The following is a 27266-nucleotide window of genomic DNA, read 5'->3' as shown; positions in this document are numbered from 1 at the left end:
CCACTGACCTTTACTCCTTTATTAGCCTCGTTATTCATATATTAGACACTTATTTGTTTCACAAATTTATTGATTGTAGTAAAATTTATTTTATTTGTAATGATACTGATGAACATAGCGTACATTGTCCCTCCTACCACAGAACAATGAGTTTGAGTGTCCGCCCTAGTAGTGAACAGGTCATTCAAAACAAAACAAAGCATTAGCTTGTCTAAGGTTGGATTTCAGCATTTGGACCTGCTAAATACACAATAATACTAGGCTTGCTATACCAATACTAGTACGGTTGGACTTCTTTGAATGAGTTCCTCACCCCTGTCGGTGTTTCAGACCACAGCCAGAAGGACTCTGGGAATCCCACCAAGGAGGCAGATGAGTTGGATGAAGAAGATGGACCTCCTTCCACTGTGAGCACATCCCCTCTTCTCCTGGTTATTGAGGAAATTGTAGTTCTTGAAGCCCTCACAATGTTGAGTTTTTGTTATTTATACCGTAATTCTTACCCCACGATAGAATAACTTTCACATTAATCATTCTTAACCTTGTATGATATTCTGAGCACTGCTGAGTGTGGGTGTTCCTCCAGAGCTCTGATCTCGAAGTGGTCTACCACCTGGAGCTCCATGTCGCTGTGGACCGCGTTCCAGAGAGGTTCATGACCTCCAGCCTGCTCTGCTTTCTCAGGAACACAAAGGGTGAGCGACACCACTGTGTGGTTGAATATATGAAAGGAAAGACTATTTTAAATCTTATAGTATTGTTTAGTTGTACTATATCCTGTGAATTGAAAATGTTCCTTCTACTTCTGTGGGTAAGATCAGGGAAGAGATGCCCTTATTGGTCAGAAATGGGGATGCAGTAGCTATCACCTCAAAACGTATATACTCGGAGGGCAGTTTACCTATTAAGAGCTGACGCAGGGCTGACAAATGACTCAAATAATAGCTCTTCAATATTCCATTCAACTTTGAAGCTGTTCTGGATTTGATCATTCAAACCCTAACTCTCTATATATCAGGGTTACCCAGTGATCCTTATCTCTTCAGCAGCGTGTCAAAGTATCCAGTCAGTTGTGATGAATGTTGAGTTGCTCTCCATAGACCAATGGGGCTGTGTGCTACTTGTTACTCCAGGGTCGGGGGGGGGGGGGGGGGGGGTAAGATGTACAGCACTGTGTGTGACCCAGGGTCTATATTTCCTCTTGCAGAGACCGTGGTCGAGCCATTAGACATGAGTGAAGCCAACGAGATGATGCCACGCCTGATAGAGGTCACCATGCTGAGCGGACACCCACTGGTCATGCTGAGGGACGTCCTCAACCATGTGCGTATACATGCACACTGCTTAACTTCTACTACTAGTAGCAACTAGAAGCTAATGTTGGTAGTACTTCTACTACTGCTAGCATTATAGCAGTAGTACTACCACTGATACTGCTAGTACTACTTCTAGTACCACTTCCATTACTATTGCCAAATAAAACCCTTAATTATCTATTTTGTAGTCAAAACACAACGTCCCAAAAAGTGTAAAACCTAAACAGAGCAAAGAACAGCTTGTCTGAACAACGGACATTTTGAAAAAGCTACAGCTGAAAATCAATCAATGAAGAAACTAATGTGGTCTTGACAGCTGAGAGTGGTCCGTTGCACTGCAGCTACTCCTACCGTAATCCCATGGATTTCTCAGATTGTTCTCAACCTGTGAGTTGCTTTGGATGAAAGCGACGGCCGAATGACTGAATGCCAGCAGGAGAGTCCTGACGGCCCCGCCCCCTGCAGGTGTATTACCCCCCGGAGGCCCCGCCCCCTGCAGGTGTATTACCCTCCTGAGGGGCCCACCCCTGCAGGTGTATTACCCTCCTGAGGGCCCCAACCCCTGCAGGTGTATTACCCTCCTGAGGGCCCCACCCCCTGCAGGTGTATTACCCTCCTGAGGGCCCCACCCCCTGCAGGTGTATTACCCTCCTGAGGCCCCGCCCCCTGCAGGTGTATTACCCTCCTGTGGGCCCCGCCCCCTGCAGGTGTATTACCCTCCTGACGGCCCCGCCCCCTGCAGGTGTATTACCCCCCGGAGGCCCCGCCCCCTGCAGGTGATTTACCCTCCTGTGGGCCCCGCCCCCTGCAGGTGTATTACCCTCCTGACGGCCCCGCCCCCTGCAGGTGTATTACCCCCCGGAGGCCCCGCCCCCTGCAGGTGATTTACCCTCCTGTGGGCCCCGCCCCCTGCAGGTGGATTACCCTCCTGTGGCCCCGCTCCCTGCAGGTGTATTACCTTCCTGAGGCCCCTCCCCCTGCAGGTGTATTACACTACTGATGGCCCCGCCCCCTGCAGGTGTACTTAGACCCCTTAGGCCCCGCCCCCTGCAGGTGTACCGGTACTTAACCTCCTGACTTGCCCCCTAAAGGTATACTTACTCTCCTGACTTGCCCCCTGAAGGTGTACTTACCTTCCTGACTTGCCCCCTGCAGGTTTACCTACCCCTGCTCTCTGTGAGCCAGCTGAACCGCCTCCCAGCGACAGAGGCGGAGGGAGACGGACCACCAGAGTCCCCGGGGACGTTGCTGATGCGGGACGAGTTGCTCAACAGCACTCACAAGTTCCTGGGTCACATCAAAACCACCCTGCAGCAGCTGGACGGTGGGTCTGTGGAGGGGAGAACAACGTGCTGTGACAGGGAAAGGTCCACCGCTAGCTTTAGTTCTCCCTTTTGGAACCAGGCATTAAGAACAGTCTTATTTAGGAAGGCAACTGGCGAGTGTATGCTGAAATGGTTTAGAATACAAAACAAAGCAAAAGACAAAAGAGACTTAAAGTTCTTAAAAGTGCAACCACGTTTGATTGACTTACTCCCTTATTTTACTATTTAGTATTATGACTATTGGAATATAATATATGGAGGATCTGGATTGTGATCTAAAGAGAGGATAAAGCTGCACATTCCTGAGATGGACCTGGGAGAAGAGGTGGGTGTGTTGGTGTCGAGCCCAGAGGTGGTGGTTACGCTGGAGCAGTGTGTGATGAACTGGCAAGCTCAGATCACCATCATCATCGAGGAGCAACTGAAGAAGAGGCCCCAGGTGTGTGGAGCGGTATCTTCTCCTCCTTTTAGGCTACAGGCTACTTACACAACCATGTCTCAGCTATTCAGAAGACCTTCCTGGTCATTGTCTCATCGTGTGTCTGTGTGGCTCTGTGCGTTAAAGGCTCCCGGTCCCATAGCGGAGATAGATTTCTGGCGGGAGCGGTCAGCGATCCTCAGCGCTCTAAGTGAGCAGCTCAACCTGCCCGCGGCCAAGAGGATCGTGGAGGTGTTGACTCAAGTGGACCCAGTGACCGTCCAAAACCTGGAGCTGTCTGTGGCCGAGCTCAACAGCTACTGTGTGGAGGCCGGACAGAACGTCCGCTTCCTCAGCACACTGGAGAGGCACTTCAAGGTCAGCCATTTTCCACCAACTAGCCGACTGCTACCGAGGATTTTATAGTTAAGTCCAAAAGATTTTTTTATTTGACTTCACAATAATATTGTGTTCATATTCCTGGAGTTGTTAAATGCTCCTGGTTGTGTTGATAGTCATATTGAATGTTTGTGTTTTTCTCGGTGTGGTTAGTTACTTGTGGTTTTGTTTGCGACTCTGTGGTAGAACCTGGCCACAGGAGCAGACTTCGGTGTGATCCTGACCACCACCCCTCAGATGATGAACGGCCTTAGGCTGGTGTGGATCATCTCCAGCCACTATAACAAGGACGAGCGCATGGTCCCTCTGATGGAGCGGATCGCCTGGGAACTGGCCGAGCGCGTTAAGCGAGTTGTCAATGTCCGTGTGCTGTTTAGGTTTGTGTTCTCCATCGGATCCCAGCTGATCAGGGATCTGTACTTTGCCTGTTCCCAGTACCCAATAGTTTACCCCCCACATCATGTCTACTGGATTTCCTTGTTTCTATTTTTTGGACAGAGACAAAAGGGAAGCGGCCAAGGCCAAGGTGCTGGATGGAAAGAAGGTGTTGGACCAGTGGAAGGAGTGCTACTTCAAGACACGAGAGCTGATTGAGTCTTCAGCCGGGGACCCTCGCTGGGAGTTTGACCGGAAGAGGCTCTTTGAGGAAACGGACTACATGGCCTCCATCTGTCAAGACCTCCACAATGTTCTGCAGGTCAGTGAGGAACAGAGAACAACACCAACACCTTTCAGTCATAGTATATAATGTGGGAAATTAAATAGACAACAAATTAACTCTGGAAAAGTAGGTCTGCTCGACTCCCATATCCACCATGGTCTGCCTCTTAAGATCCTAGACGAGTTTTCTAACATCTTTGGACCGGAGCTCAAGGCTGTGACGGGGGATCCCAAACGTATCGACGATGTGCTTCGCCGGGTGGAACTCCTCGTTGTGCCCATAGAGGAAGTGAGCTTCGATCCGTTCAGCATCAAGAAGAGGAGCCACTGGCACATCATCATGCAAGACTTTGATACAAAGGTTATGGTGAGTTCAATGGTTGGCATATCAGGTCTCTCTTGTAGAAGAACTGCACAATGAGAAGGTTAAATACTAAAATACTTCATACTGTCAGAGTTAATTCATTGCAAGCATGTATCTGTTTCCAGGATTTTGAAGAAGAAGTCATCAGTTTCATCGACCAGTCTTTCAAGAAGCTGCGTTCTGCCACAGCGGCGTTTGACATGCTGCTGAAGTTTAAACACGTCCGGTCTAGAGAAGCTCTCAACAAACAGATGATGAAGAAGTTCAATGACATTCTTGCTCAGTATTGCAAAGAGGTAGGCCAGTAAAATCAATCACTATACTATTCTCCATTGTAAACACAAAATCATGTCTACATAACGTTACAGTAGTGTCTAAGTTGTCTACAAAGATATAGAAGACAATATAACAAGCAAGGTAACAACAAGGAAAATGCATGATGAATCCAACTGAAATCTTCATGTTCGTCTGGGTGCTGGTGGGCTAGGTGGACATGATCAGTAGGAACTTTGATGTCCACAAAGAGAAGCCTCCTTTGAAGAACCAGCCCCTGGTGGCAGGAGCGATATCCTGGGTGCGCCTTCTCTACCAGCGCATCAAGAACCCCATCCTGTGCTTCCAGGAGATGGAGGATCTACTGGGGAGTGAGGAGGGCAAGAAGGTCAGAGCAGAGCACCTGTTCCCTTTGGAGACTTCCACACTGCTGCATGATGCTAACGGTCTCCCATGTTTTGTTCCTTTAAGGCGAAGGCCAAATACCTGGAGGTTGGGAAGCGCATGAGGGAATATGAGCTGCAGAAGTACGAGCGCTGGCGAGTCGAGACGGAGAATATCCTGCCCCTGCTGATGAAGAGAAACATACTGGCAGTGGCCCGTTCTGCTGCTGCTGTTGGAGGCGGCCAGGCCAAGAGAGAGATGGTGGGTGGCATTCTTCCCCTCAGGCTCCACAGACGTATGAGCCACGTTGGATTCTTTAAACATGATATCATGTCTTCATTGTACCTTTTGAACTTTAGGATCCTTCAACACAGGAGCTGGACAAGAACGTGACATATCATCTAAACTTTGCCCCCGAGATCAAGGAGATCATCTCTGAGACGATGCGCCTCGAGCATCTCGGGTTCTCTGTGCCTGAGCTGGCTCGCAACGTTGCTCTGCAGGGGGAGAAGTTCCTGCTATTGTACGATCATTTGAGGATTTATCACATCAATAACAATTGTTACACTAATCCATTCAGCCTAGTTGTAATTCTATTCATAATTCACAATGCGACTAAGGAGGTAGACTCTGTGTGCAGATACAACGACGGGCTGACAGACCTGCTGAGCCGCTACAGCTCTCTGATGGACAGCCTGAGCCATCCTCAGTTCCTGCTGCTGCAGGACCACATCCGGGAGCTGAGGAGAGTGATGTACTTTGGTTCAAAGAAGCTCAATTGGAACTCCTTGGGTACAGATACTTGAACTACCACTATTTATCTAGTCTATTAAGTCCCACAGAACGGCACTCCTGCGGGGGGACCCACTTATTTTATGGACAGATAGAATTGTTGGCAGATATGAGATAAAAAGCCAAATAACTGAGTAAAGAGCAGGCCATCTGAGACTTGTTCTTCACGTACAATTTTCTTAAGGAATCTCGGACTTCATCACACGCGGAATCCAAGCGACCTCCAAATTCGAGTCTCTCGTGGTTCCCATTCAGAGGAATGAAAGAGAAATCGAGGCCAAGTTGCAGGCCATGGAGATGGCCAACCTCTTCAAGTTTCCATCACCAGATAAATGCAGCCAATTGCCAGGTGAAGATGTGTGAGAATGATTGAAAGACCCTTGAATGACATGGTGTCGAATAGTTGAAGGTTCATAACTGCTATCTGTATGGGGTCTTTTTCTTCCAGGGGTTAAGGAGTTCTGTGAGCGCATCGAACACGAGAGAACCAAGGATCTCAATGTGTTGACCAGGAAGTATTCTTCCATTGGGCCTATTCTCATCAAGGTGGAGAGTTTGATCATGCACACCAGCACTGGCAGATCCAAGAACATGGCAAAGTACTACAGCTTCTGGGAGCACAAGGTGTTTGACTCGCTGGTTCAGATGGTGCAGAGGTAATTTAAAGGAAATGTGTTGTCCTTGCAAGGGGAGCTCACGACGGATCTAGACTTACGTACGATTTTCATCCCAGAAAGGCCTGAGCTGTTTCTTTGCCGTCTCCTTTAGGAACATGCAGCTCTTCAACAAAGCCCTGATGGGGAGCACCCCTCTCTTCCAGATTGAGACCATCCTGTCTGCCCCAGAGATTCTTCTGCAGCCCAAAAGTAACGAGGTCTACAAGTTGATAATGAACTGTGTCAGGAACTGCGTAGACGGCACCAAGGTGGGGCCTTCATCTTTAGCGCACCCTGCATTCAGATCCCTTAAAGAGTGACCAATCCCACTGATGAAGAATGACCCCGATGTGTTTCTTCTCAACTGTCCAGAGGTTTTCACGCTGGATGCACGGCACCTGCTTGGAGTGTCCCCCGCAGGGCGGGGGCAGCGAAGAGCAGCTGCTCCCCCTCACCTTCTACAGCGAGGTGTGCCAGGTGCCGCGGATCAGCGAGCTGGCCCTGATGGTGTCCCAGAACATCCAGCGGCTGCTGAGTGCGCTGGGCCACTACCTCAGCAGCTGGAAGCGCTACTACCCCCTGTGGAAGCTCGACAAGGAGGTCGCCATGGCGAAATTTGCCTCCAAAAATCCACCTTGCGTCTCCTACGACGACAAGCTCCAGTTCTACACTAAGGTCCACCAGGACGTGCTGACGGAGCCGCTGGTGAGGACGGAGCACGTGATCCGGCTGAACCTGGCTCCTCTGGTCCACACGGTGCAGGAGAACGCCCAGGCCTGGATCAGCTCCCTTGGCCGGCTCCTGAACCAGTCCGCCAGGGAGGACCTCCTGAGCCTGAGGGAGGAGTTCACGGTACTGAACCCGGAGATCAGAGACCCAGAGCAGAGGGATGAGCTAAGCTTACAAGCTTATCGTCTTACTCAACATTTATTTATATTTTAATCAAAGCAAAAATTCGATGTCCTTTGTATTTTGGTTTGTTTTCGTTAACTTGTATACAGCAAAGGCCAAATGATTAAATAAAAGGCCTTATAGTGGAATTCAAAGACAAACAACATTGTACAAGGCTATTTTATAAAGTAAAGCACTGAGATCAGTAACACCAAACCTCAGCAAGACTTAAGAAGAATGAAACGGATGCAGAGACTCTAGGATGTGACCATGTGTGCTTTGTTTGGTTCCCCTGAGCAGCAGCTCTCAGAGAACCTGAAGCAGAACCCCAACAGTCTAGAGGACCTGAAGTCCGTCCTGGGGACCATCTCCGACATTCGGGCCATGTCCCTCACGGTGGAGATGAGACTGGCTGACATCCAGGAGAAGTACAGGACCATGGCCATGTACAAAGTGGAGGTCAGCACTTCTCTACGTCCCCGGTTGGTTTGCTGATATTCTCGGAGGCAGTACATGCCTAAAGTCAACCTGCTTCCTGTCTGTCCCCTAGGCTCCAAACGAGGACCTAGAGCTGGTGGGGAGCATCGGGCCCATGTGGGATGCACTGCTAACCGAGTCCAAACTAGTGGATCGAAGTCTGGGCGGCGTCAAGAAAACCTTCACAGAGGTGCGCTGCGTTCCACGCTAAGCTCCCATCTCAGAAATGCACAATAATAGCAATAGTTGTAGGATAGGGAAGCAGCTGTAACTCATACAAAAATAGTTTTATAATATGTTAAACTAGGGTAGGCAGTTTGGAACAACCAGCCACCTAGTTTATGCCAGTATCAAACAAAAAAAGATAAATCTCCCCCCCCCCCCCCCCCCCCCCCCCCCCCCCCCCCCCCTTTTCAGGCCTCCCTCCAAAGCAACCTCCCCACAACCTGTCCGTAGCTGTCTAGCGTTAACAACAGTTGGTCTTTCGGACGACACCAGTCAGGCCGATGAGCATGTGGGCAGAGTGCATAGCCTGGGGCCTGCCAAACCTTGTGTTTGTGCCGAGTGCAGCATTTTATTTATGATTACTATCAGGATGTAGAGGGAATTATTCAGCGTATTCGGCTTATATGCCAAATGGTCTGTCAATGTTTGTAGGGGATGTTCTGGAGATGTTGTGCTGAAGCTTCCAAAAAATGTCAAATGCCAAATTTCCATCAGATCACCAAGGAACACATTGAGGGGTTCACGCAGGAACTGTCCATCTTCGCTGAGAGCTTTAACATGCATGGCCCCGGAGCTGTGGGGGACGACTTGGAGAAAGGTGCCGCAGTAACTTCTTTCATATACACTGTTACATATTACTTATTACAATTAAAAAGGTTCAATTATAATTTGACCTCATCATTGCCATCTCTTGGTCGACTCCCTCCTGCCATTCATCTAGGCTTGGCTGTGATGGACAAATATGAAGCAGAACTGGCCAAGATGGAGGGAGGACGGCAGCAGCTGGCCAATGCTGAGAAGCTGTTTGACTTGTCGTTCACCATGTATCCAGAGCTTCTGCAAGTACAAAAGGACATGAAGGGTCTGAAGCTCATCTATGACACCTACAGAGCTCAGAAGGTGTGCTTTTGTCTTCCAAATATTCCAGGGTGTATTTTGTATATAAGCATTGGTTTTCCGAACTGACCATATAGGACAATGCATACGTTGGTCTAGAGACTCAAGGCATTTGACGATACAAAACAGATCAAAAACAATTGTTTATCTATACAATTTAGTCAACAAATAAAGCACATAAAATCCAAGACCAAAAACTTAAATAAGCAATAAGTAATTTCCCAATGAATCTCTGATGTTGTTCTACTGTTCCAGGCGGCCAAGCTGGAGTGGTCCCAGACGCTGTGGGTGAACCTGAACCTGCAGGTGCTGCAGGAGGGCATCGATGGCTTCATCCGGACCCTGAGGAAGCTGCCGAAAGAGGTGCGGGCGTTGCCTGTTTCCTTCTTCCTGGAGGGACGCATGAAGGAGTTCAAAGAGTCCCTGCCGCTGTTGCTGGACCTGAAGAACGAGGCGCTCAGAGAAAGGTTCAGGAGCTTCAGATGTTATTGGACCATTTCGCATGTGTATCATATAAATATATCATATAGGCTATATATTAGGATACACATATACCTATGTATCATAGTATTTAGTTTCCATATGGTCTATTCTTTCTACAGACACTGGAAAGAGCTCATGGAGAAAACTGGGACGAGCTTCGACATGAACCCTGAGACCTTCACCCTGCAGCACATGTTCTCCATCGAGCTGCACAAGTACGGCGGCGTCATCGGCGACATGGTCACCGCCGCGGTCAAAGAGCTCAGCATCGAGAAGGTGGGCCTTCCTTCTTCTGCTGAGATGACCCTTCCTCCTCTAGACAATGATGACGTGTCTTACGACGTGTCTTATGTCCCGATGTGCGACACAGGGAGTGAAGGAGGTGGTGGAGACCTGGGAGATGATGAAGTTCAGCGTGCTGCGCTACTTCAAAGGCACCCAGGAGCGCGGCTCCATCCTGGGCCCCGTGGAGGAGGTCCTGCAGTGCCTGGACGACAACTCCATGAACCTGCAGAGCATGGCGGGCAGCCGCTACGTGGGCCCCTTCCTGTCCACCGTCCAGCAGTGGGAGAAGCACCTGTCCCTCATGGGCGAGGTCATTGAGGTGGGTCACAGCACGGCCCGCGGTCAGTGCTCCCAGGTAGAAGGAGCACCGACCGATCCTACCCCTGTACAAAAACTTGGTCACTTGGATGAAAGGTCAGTCTACTACTAGAAGGAGTAGCAGTACGAAGTAGGTCATTTCAAAACGAAGTTACTTTGTCGCTTTTAACAAAGCATTTTCTGGCATCTGCCAAAAATGAAAATAGTGACGATTACTGACTTCCGTGATTGACTGACCATCCGTGAACACAAGCCTGTTTGAAGGCAGTTGACTGATTTGATTGGCCTGTTGAGTGTTGTGGGCGTAGCTATTATCTTGCATTTATTAGTCTCCCTGAAAATGTTTTCTGAGAGAGCCTATAAATTGTACTCTTAAAAGCCTACGTAAATTAGGCTTATGTCCACTAAAAGGCTACTCAATTACAGTAAGGTCAGTTGTTTTAATGAGTTACTTTACATCAGTTAGTTATGCACATTAATGTGGTTGCTTCCTCCAACCCTTCAGGTGTGGATGCTGGTGCAGAGGAAGTGGATGTACCTGGAGAGCATCTTCATCGGAGGGGACATCCGCTCCCAGCTACCGGAGGAGGCCAAGAAGTTTGACCACATTGATAAGATGTTCAAAAAGGTAAATGTGTGGCTGCTTTGCTAGTGCATAGAAAGGGCTGCATGCCGGTCTGCTGTGTAACTCTGGTTGCTAAGCTAAGGTAGGTTAACTGTTACCTTATCAGTTCTAATAACATTAATATATAACGTCATGTGTAGATCAAGGATGACGGACACCTGTGAGCCTGTGGTTTTGCCCTGCAGTGAGATGCAGAGTACTAGTTCTTGTGACCAGTCAATTCTGTTGGCAGCTTAACACAAGTTATTCACATCTAGTTTCTTCCACAAAGAGATCCACAGAGTAAATCTATCCTTGGGAGAGGAGACGTCTAATTAAAGGTGCACTTCTACCTGTGCTATGTTTGTGCAAGCTTGATTTGTTTGTTTTTTCTCTGTTGTAGATAATGGTTGACACAGTGAAGGACCCAGGAATCAAGCGCTGCTGCCTGGTCCCCGACCGCCTGGCCGACCTCCAGGGCCTGAGCGACGGCCTGGAGCGCTGCCAGAAGAGCCTGAACGACTACCTGGACTCCAAGCGGAACGCCTTCCCCCGCTTCTTCTTCATCTCCGACGACGAGCTGCTGAGCATTCTTGGAAGCAGCGAACCTGCGTGCGTCCAGGAGCACATGATCAAGGTAGGCGGGACGAGGGCAGGACGCCTTGATCTGTGCGTGCGCGTGTGTGTGTGTGTGTGTGTGTGTGTGCGTGTGTGTGTGTGTGTGTGCGTGTGTGTGTGTGTGTGTGTGTGTGTGTGTGTGTGTGTGTGTGTGTGTGTGTGTGTGTTAATGCGTGCAGAGCTGCTGTGTTTTTATTTTTTTTATGACAACACATTTGCTTTAACTGTTTAAAGATGTACGACAACATCTCGTCCCTGCGATTCGACGTGGGCGCCGGGGGGGAGATGGCGGCCGGCGCCTTGGTATCTGCCGAGGGGGAGGTGATGGAGCTGAGGAAGCCGGTGGCAGCCGAGGGCAGGGTGGAGGAGTGGATGACCGGAGTCCTGGTGGAGATGAGGAGGACCAATCACCTCATCACCAAGGAGGCCCTCTTCCACTACTGTGAAGACAGGAGCAGGTGGGCCTTGTTGAAGCTTAGTAGTGCATTACAACATGCAGCCACACTTGCACATCGTTTTTCTTAGGATATTGCTCTTTTTACCAGTATTAAGCCTCCAAGCGTTGTTCACTTTCATGAACTTCCTCTTTTGAGTTGTAAAGAGGGAAGGCAGAGCTCTCTCTCTCTCTCTCTCTCTCTCTCCCTCTCTCCATATGGTACCAACAGCAGCTTTAGGTACACACCTCTCAGATCTGCTGCCTCCCTGCAGGTGAGGAGCACATTGATAACCTGGTGCCTCTCTGTCCAGGGTGGACTGGATGCTGCTGTACCAGGGCATGGTGGTCCTGGCTGCCAACCAGGTGTGGTGGACCTGGGAGGTGGAGGACGTCTTCAAGAAGGTCAAGAAGGGAGAGAAGATGGCGCTGAAAAACTACGGCCAGAAGATGCACCAGCAGATCGATGAGCTGGTGACGCGTATCACCAGGCCCATGAAGAGCAACGACCGCCGCAAGATCAATACTGTGCTCATCATCGACGTCCACGCCAGAGACATCGTCGACAAGTTCATCAGGGACAGGTATCCTCTCCTCCCTCCTTGTTCCCTTATGGTCATTTGAATCTCCTTTTCTTTCCTCTCCTCATTTATTATTCCTTCCACTCCATCTCCTCTCCTTTCCTCTCCTCTCCTTTTCTCTCCTGTCTTTTCCTTTCATGCTAGGATCCATTACATGGTGATTTATATCTTTCCAACCAATTGAAAGCCTCCCCTACAAGATAGCATTTCTAACAGTGACCCGTGAACTGTGCACTACATTTTGCCCGTTATTGATCGTGCTCTTAATATTGTAGCTGGTCTGTAATAAGTGGATCGTTAATACATTGTGTTGAACCGTTTCTGACTCCTGGCTCCTCTCTCCTCAGCATCATGGACGCCCGGGAGTTTGAGTGGGAGAGCCAGCTGCGCTTCTACTGGGACCGGCAGCTCGACGACCTGTCAGTGCGCCAGTGCAGCGCGACCTTCCGCTACGGCTACGAGTACATGGGTCTGAACGGCCGGCTGGTGATCACCCCTCTGACCGACCGCATCTACCTCACCCTCACGCAGGTCTGGTATCAGTCTGACACACAGCCATCACTAGCATCCACATGCATCTTGTACAAAAACGTGTGTTTGTGTGTGTGGTTGTGTGGTTGTGTGGTTGTGTGTGTGTGTGTGTGTGTGTGTGTGTGTGTGTGTGTGTGTGTGTGTGTGGTCCTCCAGGCCCTGTCCATGTTTCTGGGCGGAGCTCCGGCAGGACCAGCAGGAACGGGGAAGACAGAGTCCACCAAAGACTTGGCCAAGGCCCTTGGCCTGCTTTGTGTGGTGACCAACTGTGGAGAAGGCATGGACTACATGGTAAGAGGTCTCCTCACGGCCCCTCATGACCCAGGGCCCCTAACCCTTACCCTATACTGGGACCCAGGGCCCGGGAGGGAGAGGGCATGGACCGCATGGTGAGGGGTTTCCTCAAGGCAAAGGCACCTAAATGTCTCTATTTAAAGAGGTGTGTGTGTGTGTGTGTGTGTGTGTGTGTGTGTGTGTGTGTGTGTGTGTGTGTGTGTGTGTGTGTGTGTGTGTGTGTGTGTGTGTGTGTGTGTGTGTGTGTGTGTGTGTGTGTGTGTGTGTGTGAAGGCTGTAGGGAAGATCTTATCCGGCCTGGCCCAGTGTGGCGCCTGGGGATGCTTCGATGAGTTCAACCGCATCGATGCCTCCGTGCTGTCCGTCATCTCCTCCCAGATCCAGACCATACGCAACGCTCTTATCCTGCGCCTCACGCGCTTCCATGTATGTACACACACACACATTATTATTATCACGCTATATTTCCTCAGGGTTTTCATCAGGATTGACTACATGGCAATAATATGGCATGAGCAGTTTGATTGACATCAGGGGCGTAGCCAGGATATTATTGCTGTGGTGGCCAGCTCGGGCCAGTCTTATGTTTGGGGTGCGCTTGATTGTCGACGGGGGGGGTGTTTTTGTTCAGGGTTTTTTTTTTTTTTTTTTTTCATACACAGGGGGGCCAACCTCTGACCAGGGGGGGCCGTGGCCCCCCCTGGCCCCCATGTGGCTATACCCCTGATTGACATCTACCTGGTCCAACTGGGTCGAACTGCTGGGCAAGCTGGTGGTTTCAGTGGTTTCCTTCAGCATTCTATATTGGCCTTTACTGTACCTTAAATTATCATTATCATTTTTACTAGCTAACCACAAGCGATACTGAGTGGCTGTCAGAGACAGCTGTGTAGCACCTCTAATGGAGAGGGAACTAGGACTCATATTTGGGATTGGTCAGGTTTAGGGATATGGATCAGTGTGTGTGTATCTACAGATTGACTGCAAAACATTTGGTGTCACTTTGACACTGGATGACAACACTAAACAAACTGAAATCAAAGCAAAGAAGGATTTAGGGGAGCAGGGACTTTAAGCAATACAGGAGGTTATGTTCTATCTGAAACTAAACCAGAGAGATGATTTTAGCCCACATCTGACCTGTCTACTGTTTTTATTATGGTTAATGAAACTGATATATTGCTGGGTTATGTCATAAGGGTAAGAGTTATAGCATTAACCCTGTAGTTAGGGTTATAGGGTGATAGAGTTAACCCTGTAGTTAGGGTTAGGGTCATGGGGTTCACACTGTAATTAGGGTTAGGGTTATAGGGTTAATCCTGTAGTTAGGGTTGTTGGGTTTAAGCATTAACCCTGTAGTTAGGGTTATAGGGTTATAGCATTAACCCTATAGTTAGGGTCACAGGGTTAACGGTTTCCCGTGTACTTCAGTTTGAGGGCCAGGAGATCAGCCTAGACGCCCGCATGGGGATCTTCATCACCATGAACCCGGGATACGCCGGGAGGACAGAGCTGCCCGAGTCGGTCAAGGCACTCTTCAGGCCCGTGGTGGTCATCGTTCCGGACCTGCAGCTCATCTGTGAGATAATGCTCTTCTCTGAGGGCTTCATGCTGGCTAAGGCAAGGAAACACAGACGCACGCACATTTACCAAGAGGCGAGAGTTCAGCAGTAACCAGGACTGTCTGTGCTTCTGAGATGTAGGTTCTGGCCAAGAAGATGACGGTTCTTTACAAACTGGCCCGCGAGCAGCTTTCCAAGCAGTCTCACTACGACTTCGGCCTGAGAGCCTTGAAGTCTGTGCTGGTGATGGCTGGAGAGCTAAAGAGAGGATCTCCAGATCTTCATGAGGTAGGCCGCTTCCATCTCAACAACGCCATTTAGAACAAACAAAAACAAGTCTGGTGTAAGACATTTAATCCCCAGATTTTTGTTTGACCAGGTTTCTTCAAGCATTTCCCATTATGTATGTTTTACTTGTATGCCTCTTTCTCATATATGTGTTCATATAATTACATATTTAATTTGACACATAATTGAAAGTTTAATGTTGATTCGTATTGAATTATGTAGATCATATAATGAATTCTACAATACATCTGATATGTGTATGTGTATATGTATATTGGGTCAGTATAAATGTTGCGTTGATTTATTTCATGTTAAATGATCCCGTTCAGGACATGGTGCTGATGCGGGCCCTCAGGGACATGAACTTGCCCAAGTTTGTGTTTGAGGACGTGCCTCTGTTCCTGGGGCTGGTGTCAGACCTGTTCCCGGGCCTCCACTGCCCTCGCGTTCGATACGCCGACTTCAACGGCGCCGTGGAAAACAGCCTGGAGGAGAACCGGTTCAGCATCCTGCCTGACCAGGTGTCCCATCGGCCTTCACTACCTCACCGTTCACTACGCCGCTCATTCCCGCTTCTACCTTTTCAGACTGCTTTCCTGTAACCGGTTTAAAGAGAAGGGTTGTTTAACATAAAGACCTCTCACTTTCTACTGTCAGCTGAGCCTTTGCCATGGCAACAATTTCCCTGGGATCCATAGAAATAAGTAATTTTTCTAAGTAGAAAGCAGTGGGAGGAGCATGAAGTTCAGGGGGCCAATAGGGGGGGATGTGGACCTTGTGGATGTTAATCGTGTCTGACATTTCCACTGCTTTGTGTGTTTCCAGGTGGACAAGATTGTGCAGATGTATGAGACCATGATGACCAGACACACCACCATGGTGGTGGGCCCCACAGGCGGGGGCAAGTCGGTTGTGATCAGCACCTTATGCCAGGCTCAGACCAAGTGAGTTCTGCCCTTCTTCAGTCTCAGGTCGGTTGTGATCAGCACCGTATGCCAGGCTCAGACCAAGTGAGTTCTGCCCTTCTTCAGTCTCAAGTCGGTTTTGATCAGCACCTTAAACTAGGGATGTCCGATATTGGCTTTTTTGCCGATATCCGATATGCGATATTGTCCAACTCTAAATTTTCGATTCCGATATCAGCCGATACCGATGTCGATATTTGGGTTATTTTTCCTCAAACCTAATTTAGGTAACATTACATATCTCCTGTTGTGGAATTAACACAACATGCTTAATGTTATTGTGATGCCCCACTGGATGCATTCTTGAATGCAACAAGGCTTTCCAAATGTTAACATTGTCTGTGCAAAATAAGAAAAATACTTCAACTTAATTTAAGGGAAAAGTGCCATGTTTATTTTTATTTTTTTAATGGTCTCAGACAACAGTTTGGATTACACTCTCCCTGAGATAATCTTGACAATGCCCACAACAAATAGGGCAAACTTGACTACACAAATGATAAAACATTGTACCTGAACAACTATGTGCAGGTACAATGCAGTATGTTTCTATAACTAAAACTCAATAACCTTAATTGAATAAATGCACAAATCTGAGTCAATTACAATGTGCACTGTACTGCACAATTTTGAAAACATTTATTTGAGCTATAAAAAAAAAAAAAAAAAAAATCGGTTTTAAGGCAAAAAAAATCCGATACCGATATTGACAGATATTACATTTTTATGCTAATATCGGGCCGATAATATCGGTGGGCCGATAATATCGGACATCTCTACCTTAAACAAGACTCAGAGTAGCTTAGTGCTGCCCTTCTGTAGCCTCAAGTAGATTGTGGTTAGAACCTTATGCCAGGCTCAGCACCTTATTCCACCCAAAGGAATGGCAGCAACATTGCATCAGAGTAAATCTGGCCTCTGTAAAGTGTTTATATGTCTTAGGGCCCTATTTTAACGGTCTGAAACGCAAGTGAGAAGCGCAAAACGGAAGTGGCTTTGTGGGCTGGTCTTTGGCGCTGTTGCTATTATACTGGCGGATAAATGACTCTTGCCCCCGACGCAAATCTAAAATGGGTTGGTCTGAATATCCGTAGGCGTAACATGCAATAAACCAATCGGAGTGCCATCTCCTATCCCCTCTAAGAGCCATGAGCCCATTTGAAACTGACGAGTTGGTATTTTGACCGATGAGACAGATTTATGACCACATGAATTTCAAACTTCAAATTGCTGAGTTTATGCCCAAATAATATGGCCTAATTCACACATGGAATAGCGTTTTGTTCTACAACTTCAGGAACACTGAGACGTCATGTAAAAAAACAGAGCTTAACACATTTATGACATGCGGTCCTGTGGCCGCAACTGTGTGTCTATTTAATGATATGCGGCAATGCATTAACAAACATAGTTTCTTACCAGTATTCTATACATTATCGTTATCAGCTTGTGTTCATAATAAGCATGTGTCCCCCCATAAATATACATTGCCATGGACTGTATTATGCGATACGTGTTTAGTTTAGGGGGTTTTAAACAAACACGCACGCTGAGCATCAACCGCATTCATTCATTCGCGGTAAAACTAAATGTTTCCTCACGATCAAATACTCATCAATCCTAAAAGTTATGGGCTTGCACACGATGTCTGTGTCAAGAAAATATGTGTTTGCTGTACAGTGCTTTTGTAGATGCATTGATTTAAAAGTACAACTTATTAACGCTGTATCAGCTGTTCTTTCCCAAATAATTCAACCAACGTTATCATTTACCCTTAAACAAGATTTTCTTTTGGAAGGCTGGGATATACTTTCCTCGAGTTTATTATTGTTCTTATTATTATTTTAACTCATGGCGTAGCCTACTACAGTGTTCTTTCATGCAGCCCCTATGGAAAAAAAAAATCCACCATCCACATGCTATTTCTATGCAGTTTCACACATACGAACAATCTTTGACATCATAATATTCAAATTAGGCTAATTGTGTGCATGTTTGTGATGTGTATAGCCTACGTGTGTGTAAGCTTATGTTACATTTCCGACCTGCCTAGGCACATCAATCTAGCAGCACCAACTGCGCTATCTGCTTGGGCATTTAAACTAGGATTCTTTCGGTCAGTGGCGCAATGGCATAATCGACCTGTAAGATAGCACCATGTATCATTTGCGTTGGGACACCCCTCTGCTTTTCGCCGACATGCCTCTCAGGGCGCAAGTGTAGTGGCGCGAGTTTGCTGCGGGGGAAATCAGCTTTGCGCCGTTGCAATTAGCAACAATACATGCGTCGGTGTAGAAAGTCAATTGCGCTTGGTGCAAGATAGGGCCCACAGTCTTTCTGCATGTATTATGTGTTTATGTGAGTGCAGGGCCCTAACATAAACGTGTGTACAGTAGTATATAAACGACATACTACTGTTTATTTTCTTTTTCTTTTTTTCTTCCTTTGAATAGGTTAGGATTCTTTCAAAGTATGACAACCCCTTACAATGTTGCATGCAGAATGTTAGGCCAAAACCATAAGTATACATTTTAAAGTACAGAAGAAACTACAGATCCTTTTGTAATGTATTTAAAACGGCAAAACATTTTGTGTGCAATGTTTCATCACTGTCGCTTGAGAAGCAACTGCAGTTGTTGTGTTGACCAGAGTTGGAACAATATAATGGTTGTGGTTTGGTAAGAGTTGACCGTTGCTGTTGTGTCATGGTCTTGCTGGCAGGCTAGGAAGACTCACCAAGCTGTATGCACTGAACCCCAAAGCCATGAGCGTCATCGAGCTGTACGGCATCCTGGACCCCGTCACGCGGGACTGGACCGACGGCATCCTGTCCAACATCTTCCGTGACATCAACAAGCCCACCGATAAGAAGGAGAGAAGGTAGAGTGGGGAACACCATAAGGTTGACGATGATTAGGTCCAGTGTGAATACCTCTGCTCAATGGCGGATAGGTTGGATCATTGGCAGGTAAACCTCCAGGATTACCTTAGTCCGACCCACTGAGTTGGTTTACCGCTCTAGCGCACTCACTACCGCTCACCATCATGTTCGTGTTTGCAGCCGGCTATTGATCCATCCCGCTCTCCGTTCCGCCCTTCAAACCAATCACAGCTCAAGCAGCACCGATTGGCCGATTGCCAAATTGCGAGTGTTTTCTTACAAACTCTCTTGCTGCACAAAGGTGTCTGAGCCTGGAAATCCAGGCTAGGGTAACATATTAGATTGGTCCACTCTGGCAGGCAAAAAGACTAACTAACCCTAACCCTAACTAGTGATGAGGTTCCCTTACTGATGGGATTTATTTAACCTTTAAATACGGGGAGATACATTTCAGATTTTTATATATAAGGATTCAGTATCAACCTCAGTCTGGTCTTTCCTTGTCCCTTGAATTACAAATTAAGTATTATTTCTTTAGATGAAATGTGATTCTCCACCCGCTGGAAACAGATCCAACCCTCTGTCCTACGCTGTGACCCTGTCGCCCTGAAGGTACATCCTGTTTGACGGGGATGTGGACGCCCTGTGGGTGGAGAACATGAACTCAGTGATGGATGACAACAGGATCCTCACTCTGGCCAACGGGGAGAGGATCCGCCTACAGGCACACTGTGCCCTGCTCTTCGAGGTCGGTCCTCCTGTCAACAGCCTTCATGGGTCTTTAGATCATTATGTTCTACTCAGTGTTGAACTTCACTCTAATAGTAGGAGGGCCCTGTCAAAGTGAATGGCGTCTTATTACTCCTTCATTTCATGTGTTTATGACAGGTTATATGATATTACCGGTCAAGTTTATGTTGACCTGTGTTACAGTATATTCATATATTAGTAAGTAAGATTAAAGAGGTATCATTTGAGGGTAATTTATTAGAAATGCAAAGCCATCCGTCAGCTATTGGTGAAACAGATGCTCTGTAAAGATGTCTGTATGGAAGTGTCAGCGCCCGCCTCAGTATGGGCTTAGATTTTAGACCACTACCAGGTTGTTTCTTAACGTCCCAGCATATCATCCCTGATTGGATCAAGGAATCCATTTTACCTGTCAATCACAGGTGTGTGATCATTCAAACACAACGCTCCTCAGTGGTGGAGCGATGTGTGGAGTGAGGGCGCAGAGAGGGAGTGTTCTGGTGGTTTCTTGCTCTCTTCTGCTCACTCTTCTTCTGCAGCTCTTGAAGCGTAGTACCTCGAGGAGCTTTAACAGTGTTATTGCTGCTTAAAGTTGAGCTTATTGTTCTGTGTCTTATGGCAGGTCGGAGACCTGCAGTACGCTTCCCCGGCCACCGTGTCGCGCTGTGGGATGGTTTATGTGGATCCCAAAAACCTGCGCTACGCCCCCTACTGGCACAGGTGGTTAGGCAGCAGGCCAGTGCAGGTCAGAAAGGATATTATGCTGAATTATCTCCCATATGATTTCATTTTTCATTTTCTGTGGAACTAATTGAGTCCCATTTTATTCAATTTCAAGAACTTTTTGAATGATTACGTCTTTTTTTTTCTTGTTCTTTTTCTAGGAACAAGAACATCTGAACAAGCTCTTTGACAAATATGTGCCCATGACCATAGACATGATAGTGGAAGGGGTGGTCGATGGCAAACAGGGGAGTAAGCTGAAGACCATTGTGCCCCAGACAGAACTCAACATGGTGAGCTCCATGGAGTTATTAACAACCATCCATTGTTACACCCTACACATACTTCAGTTAATTCCCATTTCTGCACTGTTTATCCTTCAAGGGCAGTCCTTAGCATTTTATCGTCACATTCGCTCAAGGTAGAGACACATCCTATAGAGGGGAGAAGTCACGCCCCTTCCGGTAGACCCCATGGGACCTATGAGATTGTAAAATATGAATGGGTTTCAATGGAGGGAAAGTAATTAGTTTCTGGTCCCAGTCTTTATATGCCCTGGATTACACATATGTTGTTTGTGGATTTAAATGATCAGAAGCTTGATAATGTTGGGTTTTGTGTGAGGCCGCTTTGTGAACTAGAGCTCTTCGCTGCTCTCAACGCAAATGATACGACACCACCTGCACTTGGAACTCCGGTACAGACATGGCACAGACAAGACATTTTCTCTTCAGCCTTTAACTGAACAATTGCACAATAAACGGTCAAACTCTTGACATGAAAAATTATCATTTAAATCCACAAACAACATATGTGTAATCCAGGGCATATAAAGACTGGGACCAGAAAATAATTACTTTCTCTCCATTGAAACCCATTCATATTTTACGATCTCATAGGTCCCATGGGGCCTACCGTAGGGGTGTGACTTCGCCCCTACGGTAGGTTAGCGTTATTCAAATCAAGGTTAGCGTTATTCAAATCAAGCCAATCCCAAACCACCTACTTCCTCTCTAGGTTGAAATCTTGGCAGGGTGGGATCCCTGGACAAGATGTCTCCCGACCTGGTCTGGGGGGGTCTGTCGTTGGGCTGGGAGATAAGGGGAGGGCCATTTGGGGTTAACAGACAGAGGTCTGGCAGGGAGGAGGAGGAGAACAGGATGAAGGTCAATACACAAAACTCTAGACCAAAGAAGAGCCTTTTGATGCTGATACCAACCCCTCAGTTGCTCTGGTGATCAACTACTTTGAGACGAAAAGGGGTTCTGAGAAAGGGATCCGACAGAGAGGGGGGATACAGATTGAGGCAGAGTCACATCTCACTGTTTAACAGTATATACAATCCTCAGCAGAAACCCGAAAAATTAAACCATCACCATTGGGAGGGATGGGTCATGTGTCCAGGTGATCAAGTGATCCTATTGGGCAGGGTGGGTCATGTGTCCAGGTGACCGGTGATCCTATTGGGCGGGTTGAGTCATGTGTCCAGGTGGTGATCATATTGGGCGGGTTGGGTCATGTGTCCAGGTGGTGATCATATTGGGCGGGTTGGGTCATGTGTTTAGGTGACCCAGCTGTCTCTGATGCTGGATGCTCTGTTGGCGGCTGCTGAGAGCCCCAGCCCAGAGGCCCTGGAGTGCTATTTCCTGGAAGCCCTCTGCTGCTCCCTTGGAGCGTCCCTATTGGACGACGGCAGGAAGAAGTTTGATGAGTTCATCAAGACGGCGTCCTGTCTGAGCCCGGTCCAGGATGAGACGACCGGGGCCGGGCCGGGGGAGATCCCAGGTTGGACCAACGGAAGAGCTTTCCACATTCTAAATAAGTTCCAATCTAAAGTTCAAAGACCACAGAGCATTAGCACTGCCTCAAACTGTTTTATATATATTATATATAACTCTTTGGATTCATTACAATTAGTATCTGGCAGTTTACTAATACAGATATAATAATTCCTACCTATTTATTTTATACTTACATAGAATCAGTAAGGAGTAACATCTAGCCATTATAACAAAGTGTGGAGGGCGTTTATAGTTTTAGTGAGTAACCAAATAAAGGTGACAGCGCGTTATAAAGCAGGGTCTCTCTCTGCAGGCTACCTTCCTACCCTGTTTTGAGAGCGTTATAAAGCAGGGTCTCTCTGCAGGCTACCTCCCTCCCCTGTTAGATTGTGTCATAAAGCAGGGTCTCTCTCTGCAGATTACCTCCCTCCCCTGTTAGAGTGTGTAATAAACCAGGGTCTCTCTCTGCAGATTACCTCCCTACCCTGTTAGAGTGTGTAATAAACCAGGGTCTCTCTCTGCAGATTACCTCCCTACCCTGTTAGAGTGTGTAATAAACCAGGGTCTCTCTCTGCAGATTACCTCCCTACCCTGTTAGAGTGTGTGATAAAGCAGGGTCTCTCTCTGCCGGCTACCTCCCTCCCCTGTTAGAGTGTGTGATAAAGCAGGGTCTCTCTCTGCAGGCTACCTCCCTCCCCTGGTAGAGTGTGTAATCTAGCAGGGTCTCTCTCGGTAGGCTACCGCCCCACCGTGCTTGACTTTCATGGAGCGCATTATAAAGCAGAGTCTCTCTCTGCAGGCTATCTCCCCACCCTGTTTGACTTCCACTTCGATGGAGCACAGCAGAAGTGGGTTCCCTGGAGCTCCCTGGTCGGCAGTTACGTCCACGACCCCGAGGTCAAGTTCATCCATGTTTTAGGTATGGCTCAGAGACTTAAGTTCACTTGATATGTCATAGTCTCAATGTGGTGTATTACTCTGTTCAAAATAACCTGGACCTCATTTTGTTTTGCTTTATTTGGACTTGGATTTAAAGGTTTTCAGAGCCTTTTATATGGCATAGGGTTATGGTGGTGGTACCACCTGTTGAATGGCGATACTGATTGATTACTTATTGATTTGACTGTTCTGTTGAACCTCCATCTCCCCTCAAGTGCCCACTGTGGACACCACGCGGGCCGGCTGGCTGTTGGAGCAGATGGTGAAGATCAAGAGACCGGTGGTTCTAGTGGGGGAGTCTGGCACCTCCAAGACAGCTACCACACTGAACTTCCTGAAGAGCCTCAGTGTGGAGACCACGGTGAGTCGAGACCCTAACGCGTCCGGTCCCGTGTTAGGGTTTTAAAGGCCTACCCTGACACTGCTGCGTGTCTAACGCCACGCACTAGGGTTTTAAAGGCCTATTTGACACCACCGTGAATTCCCCTTTAAAGGGAGTTGTATTGGGCCTTTGGATGACTTATTGTTGTCTTTTGTAAAGTCAAGGTCATGTTTTTAATTAATCAGATTCATTAGAGTCCCAGTGCATCGCAAGCCTGTGGTGGTTAGCTCTCTGTTGTTGGCTCTTATCTCCAGACAACCCTCGTCATCAACTTGTCATCGAGGACCACCTCGATGGACCTGCAGAGAAACCTGGAGGCCAATGTGGAGAAGAGGACCAAGGAGACGTACGGACCTCCTGTGGGAAAAAGGTTGCTGGTCTTCATCGATGACCTGAACATGCCGAGGGTAACGCTGCTCACAGCTCTCTCTCTCACCGAGCACCTCCCTTGCTCATACAGCAACTCTCTTGCTCATAGAGCAACTCTCTTGCTCAAAGAGCACCACATTGTGAATCAGCACAGCATCATCGCCCATCTGGGATCAATAAAGTATTATCTTATTTTATTACAAAATACTTTCATTGGGAGATTCTAATGTCAAAACTAAGTTAAATCACAAAGATTTTGTCATTTAAATGAGTCTGCTCAGTGTTTCTTCCCAAAGGAAAGATCCCAAGGCCCTTAAACCGACCCTGTGCTGAAAACAATCAACTGGAACTGCTGATTGGTCTCTTTAGTCCAACTGTACGGTGTTGTTGATTGGTCGGCAGGTAGACGAATACGGCACCCAGCAGCCTATCGCCCTGCTGAAGCTGCTGCTGGACCGGGGGGGCATGTACGACCGCGGCAAGGAGCTGAACTGTAAGCTGCTGAAGGACCTGGGCTTCATCGCCGCCATGGGCAAGGCGGGAGGGGGGCGCAACGAGGTGGACCCGCGCTTCCTGTCCCTCTTCAGCGTCTTCAACATCCCCTTCCCCCAGGAGGAGGCGCTGCACCTCATCTACGCCTCCATCCTCAGGGGTCACACCAAGGTCAGCAGCACACCTTAGGGGTCACACAAAGGTCAGCCACACACCTCAGGGCTCACACCAAGGTCAGCAGTACACCTCAGAGGTCACACCAAGGTCAGCAGCACACCTCAGAGGTCACACCAAGGTCAGCACCTTCTGCTCTCCAGTCTATGGGGGGCATACAGATACATACATGCACTGTTTTGGATGAAATTGTCAATCAGTAGACCCTTTAAATTCGGAATACTTTCCTGTTTTGCTACGTTCTATAAACTAATGCGTTCTAATTTTTTTTATCAGCCCTTTGATGCGAACATCCAGAACGTTTGTGACAAGGTGACCTTCTGCACCCTGGAGCTGTACAAGGCCATCATCAAAGACCTCCCACCCACGCCCTCAAAGTTCCACTACATCTTCAACCTCAGGGACCTGTCCCGTGTCTACAACGGCCTCACGCTAACTAACGCTGAGAGGTGGGAGGAGGGCACTTCCTGAACCCTTCCTGTTCCTCTTGTTTGTGACATTTCACATGTTGCTCACATCCAACCTTGTTTCCGGACAGGATTTTGACCGTCACCCAATTTGTGCGCGTTTGGAGAAACGAGTGCCTGCGTGTCTTCCATGATAGACTCATCAATGAAAAGGACAAAAGCTTGGTAATGAGTGGATTATATTCTGGTTTGTATTGAGTATAAATCAGTTATCATTCTTGTTATTATATTGTCACAGATAATTGTTACATCTGTAGGCAAGATCTGAGAGTTGAAGAGAGAGCTGAAAAGTCAACATTAAATGGTAAACATCCAAAACAACATCCCCTCCCTCTCCCCTCGTTGAGAAGGGCCACTAGCTGACAGATGGCCGCGGTATTTCTACCAGATTACACTCAAATGATCGCCCTCAAGTCGTACCTGCAGCACCTCTAATCGTTATGTATTGAATAAAACACAATGTTTTAGTTTTCTCTCAGCCTTCCTCCGTCGGTCTATTCTAAGACTTACTATTCTAAAAATGTGTCTGTTGTGTTTCACCCGCAGGTCCAAGGCCATTTGAAGAACCTAATTGAAGAGCATTTCAAATCGGACCTCGAGGCCGCCATGAGAGACCCCATCCTGTTTGGAGACTACAGGACGGCCCTCAATGAGAGCGAGCCCAGGGTGTACGAAGACATCCAGGACTACGATGCCGCTAAGGCCCTCTTCCAGGTCAGTCCGGCCCGCGGCCCACCTGCTGTGTCTGTGTGTCAGGTGTATGAGGACAGCGAGGGTTAGTAACTACACATGAGAACCAATAGTCCTAATAGGCCTCTAGGATTGGCGGTCCGGTACGGTCGTGATACCACTGGTGACTGAAGGCTCTTATTTGTGTGTCCTCTCCGGCAGGAGATCCTTGAGGAGTACAACGAGGCCAAGTCCAGGATGAACCTGGTTCTGTTTGACGACGCCCTGGAGCATCTGACCCGGGTGCACCGCATCATCCGTATGGACCGCGGCCACGCCCTGCTGGTGGGGGTGGGGGGCTCGGGGAAACAGTCGCTCACCAAGCTAGCTGCCTTCACTGCCGGATGCGAGGTTTGTTCAATACATGTGGGCCAGATCCAAGCAAGAAAACACAAGAGGAGGAAAACACCTTAGAAACAAGAACAGAGGACGAAGCATCACACCAAACGTAGATTAGTATACAAAGTCCCCGTAACACAAGCAGACCGGGATATAGGTGCTAAAGCTCAACCTCAGAATCATAAGTTTGAAGGTCGCAGACTCTTTCCTTCTACTGAAGTGCATTATTTTAACTAACGTTTCGGCAAAAGCCTTTCCAGGGTCAAAGTTCAGACGCAGCAAAGGATGAGGAGTGTGAAACCTTCTTTCTTATTTGGTCTGTTGGGTGTGGGTTTATTCTCTAAATATAAACCAAACTAATTAAAGATAAGGATTTGAAAAACAATAATAATCCTGATCCCGCTCCTCCCCAGGTGTTTGAGATCACTCTGAGCCGAGGCTACGCTGAGGCCAACCTCCGCGAGGACCTGAAGATCCTCTACCTGAAGCTGGCCATCGACAACAAGAAGACCGTCTTCCTGTTCACCGACGCCCACGTGGCCGAGGAGGGCTTCCTTGAGCTGATCAACAACATGCTGACCTCTGGTGAGTCTCATCACACTCTAGATGGCCCTTAATCTGGATCAACAACATGCTGACCTCTGATGGGTCAGACTCTAGTCTAGATGGTCCTTAATCTAGATCAACAACATGCTGACCTCCGGTGAGTCAGACTCTAGATGGTCCTTAATCTAGATCAACACCAAGCTGACCTCTGGTGAGTCAGACTCTAGATGGTCCTTAATCTAGATCAACCACATGCTGACCTCCGGTGAGACAGACTCTAGATGGTCCTTAATCTAGATCAACACCATGCTGACCTCTGGTGAGTCAGACTCTAGATGGTCCTTAATCTATATCAACAACATGCTGACCCGTGATGGGTCAGACTCAAGATGGTCCTTAATCTAGAAGATCAACAACATGCTGACCCGTGATGGGTGAGACTCGAGAACGTCCTTAATCTAGATCAACAACATGCGGACCCGTGATGGGTGAGACTCGAGATGGTCCTTAATCTAGATCAACAACATGCTGACCCGTGATGGGTCAGACACGAGATGGTCCTTCCAGGGCAGATTGGCTGAAGTCTGGGTGAACAGGGTGGTATTTTCTTTCATATTTGTTTCGACCAATCATGCTTCTGGATGCGGGGATCTGT

The 27266-nt window shown here is 47.9% G+C and overlaps 1 protein-coding gene across 1 annotated transcript in view; it reads left to right on the top strand.

Moving 5' to 3' along the window:
* dnah10 (dynein axonemal heavy chain 10) overlaps positions 1-27266 on the top strand; it is a 40719-nt gene that overhangs the window by 425 nt on the left and 13028 nt on the right. Inside the window, exons 2-51 of the mRNA XM_030358202.1 lie at positions 331-407; positions 587-695; positions 1208-1323; positions 2472-2640; positions 2923-3080; positions 3207-3437; positions 3645-3835; positions 3957-4155; positions 4291-4485; positions 4608-4778; positions 4970-5143; positions 5227-5400; positions 5499-5662; positions 5780-5931; positions 6116-6280; positions 6380-6587; positions 6700-6856; positions 6960-7439; positions 7779-7937; positions 8029-8145; positions 8676-8778; positions 8902-9080; positions 9333-9544; positions 9680-9836; positions 9931-10164; positions 10669-10791; positions 11171-11404; positions 11620-11843; positions 12133-12402; positions 12747-12930; positions 13087-13221; positions 13498-13650; positions 14656-14844; positions 14928-15074; positions 15404-15595; positions 15900-16018; positions 18761-18919; positions 19533-19668; positions 20293-20415; positions 20555-20686; positions 21959-22178; positions 22974-23093; positions 23329-23474; positions 23750-23902; positions 24267-24527; positions 24807-24979; positions 25069-25162; positions 25544-25711; positions 25889-26077; positions 26479-26650. Coding sequence (XP_030214062.1) covers positions 331-407; positions 587-695; positions 1208-1323; positions 2472-2640; positions 2923-3080; positions 3207-3437; positions 3645-3835; positions 3957-4155; positions 4291-4485; positions 4608-4778; positions 4970-5143; positions 5227-5400; positions 5499-5662; positions 5780-5931; positions 6116-6280; positions 6380-6587; positions 6700-6856; positions 6960-7439; positions 7779-7937; positions 8029-8145; positions 8676-8778; positions 8902-9080; positions 9333-9544; positions 9680-9836; positions 9931-10164; positions 10669-10791; positions 11171-11404; positions 11620-11843; positions 12133-12402; positions 12747-12930; positions 13087-13221; positions 13498-13650; positions 14656-14844; positions 14928-15074; positions 15404-15595; positions 15900-16018; positions 18761-18919; positions 19533-19668; positions 20293-20415; positions 20555-20686; positions 21959-22178; positions 22974-23093; positions 23329-23474; positions 23750-23902; positions 24267-24527; positions 24807-24979; positions 25069-25162; positions 25544-25711; positions 25889-26077; positions 26479-26650 — 8667 coding nt within the window. The remainder of the gene's footprint in view (positions 1-330; positions 408-586; positions 696-1207; positions 1324-2471; positions 2641-2922; positions 3081-3206; positions 3438-3644; positions 3836-3956; positions 4156-4290; positions 4486-4607; positions 4779-4969; positions 5144-5226; positions 5401-5498; positions 5663-5779; positions 5932-6115; positions 6281-6379; positions 6588-6699; positions 6857-6959; positions 7440-7778; positions 7938-8028; positions 8146-8675; positions 8779-8901; positions 9081-9332; positions 9545-9679; positions 9837-9930; positions 10165-10668; positions 10792-11170; positions 11405-11619; positions 11844-12132; positions 12403-12746; positions 12931-13086; positions 13222-13497; positions 13651-14655; positions 14845-14927; positions 15075-15403; positions 15596-15899; positions 16019-18760; positions 18920-19532; positions 19669-20292; positions 20416-20554; positions 20687-21958; positions 22179-22973; positions 23094-23328; positions 23475-23749; positions 23903-24266; positions 24528-24806; positions 24980-25068; positions 25163-25543; positions 25712-25888; positions 26078-26478; positions 26651-27266) is intronic.

Source organism: Gadus morhua, chromosome 6 (assembly GCF_902167405.1).
Source record: "Gadus morhua chromosome 6, gadMor3.0, whole genome shotgun sequence".
Lineage (NCBI taxonomy): Eukaryota > Metazoa > Chordata > Actinopteri > Gadiformes > Gadidae > Gadus > Gadus morhua.
Note: the sequence above shows the minus strand (reverse complement) of the source record. Positions and strands in the feature narration are given on the sequence as shown.